Consider the following 1,561-nt stretch of genomic DNA (forward strand, 5'->3'; position numbering starts at 1 on the left):
AATTTAAATTAATGTTTGAAGTACCACCAATGGGTGGTTCCTTCCCAAGATTTTCAAGTGTATATGAAACATACTACATATTTACCTATTGTATAATTTTGCACAGTTGTAAATTACATTAAATAAATAATTAAAAAAAAAAAGAAAGGATTAAATTTTATTTAATTTTTTTTACCTCCTTCATTCCAACCACCTTCAACTTGGTAAGATGCTGAAGCACTACTGAATATGAACCCTTTTGGGAAAATTAGGGTTGAAACATTGAATTTCACATCTGGTAACTTTGGATTAACTTTTGCTTGTGATACTCGAAGTACAACAAATGCTAATATTAAACTTTTTCCAATCATTATTAGATACGTTTGTTGATCTATAAAATGAAATTTGAATCATAAATCACATATATTTAATAAATCACAAAAAAATTCTAATTTTAGAGGTTCTTTACTGGATGAGTTTTCATTAACCCTTTGCACTCAAGGACTCCAGAGCGGTACCATAAAAAATTTGTCATCAAACTCGAGGGCTCCGGTATGGAGACAATGCAAATAATTTTTAGTCCATAACATGAGGACAAAGACAAATCATAAAAAATATTGTGTATAAGATATTTCGCTTGTAGTGATAAATGACGGCCCCGGCTCATGGAGTATTACGCCGGTATGATGAATGAAAAAACTCCAAGTGCAAAGGGTTGATTTAATGAGTTGTAGTGAAAATATCTCTTTGTTAAATTATTTTACTTTAATCAAGCACTAACGTTTCGGGGCTATCGCCCCATCATCAAGTCATCTACAACACAATTCATATTATGCATACAATTAACTAACAACGATTTCTTTACTTTAAAAAATTTCCTTAATAAAAAGAAATCTTCGAATTTCATAATTAAACTGTTCTCCTTTTTAATCATAAATATAATCATATTGCTGTCAGATTTTTAGATAAATTAATAAATAAAATTTCATTTATAATAATAAATAAGAAGAATCTAAAATCATTCAATTAAAAATTCACGAAAAAAGGTTATTAAAAGGTTATCCTTACAATAGTGATAATAAATAGATTACAGATAACTTTTTTTCAAGAATTGTTAATAGAATGGTTTTAGATTATTCTTACTTATTTATTATATATGAAATTTTATTTAAAAAACTGACAGCAATATGATTATTGTTATTATACCTATGACTAAGAACAAGAACAATTTAATTATGAAATTTGAAGACATATTTATATTATAGTATCTGTTTTAAATGAAGATATTGTGGTAAATTAATTGAATTATTGTGTGCATAATACGAATTGCGTTTATTTGTATTGTAGGTTACTTGATGATGAGGTGATAACTCAGAAACATTGTTAGTGATTCATTAATATAAAGTATTTTAACAAGAAAGAGATTTTTTCACTACAATTCAGTATAAAAGTCCTAATATATAATGCATAATGTACTTAAAAAAAACAAACAAGAAGTTCTTTTGTAAAAATTAATTGTTATCAAAGTAACAATTAAGTCGATTCATCTAAATTTATCATTATTAATTATTTATTAAAGAAA

At 25.8% G+C, this 1,561-nt stretch overlaps 1 protein-coding gene across 1 annotated transcript in view; it reads right to left on the reverse strand.

The window, feature by feature from the left end:
• Positions 1-1,561, reverse strand: part of LOC106685186 (myrosinase 1) — a 16,071-nt gene that overhangs the window by 13,839 nt on the left and 671 nt on the right. Inside the window, exon 2 of the mRNA XM_067045750.1 lies at positions 176-370. Within this exon, the coding sequence (XP_066901851.1) occupies positions 176-350 (175 nt within the window). The 5' untranslated portion in view covers positions 351-370. The remainder of the gene's footprint in view (positions 1-175; positions 371-1,561) is intronic.

The sequence above is a fragment of the Halyomorpha halys genome, unplaced genomic scaffold (genome assembly GCF_000696795.3).
Source record: "Halyomorpha halys isolate HHAL.00 unplaced genomic scaffold, Hhal_1.1 Scaffold31.1, whole genome shotgun sequence".
Lineage (NCBI taxonomy): Eukaryota > Metazoa > Arthropoda > Insecta > Hemiptera > Pentatomidae > Halyomorpha > Halyomorpha halys.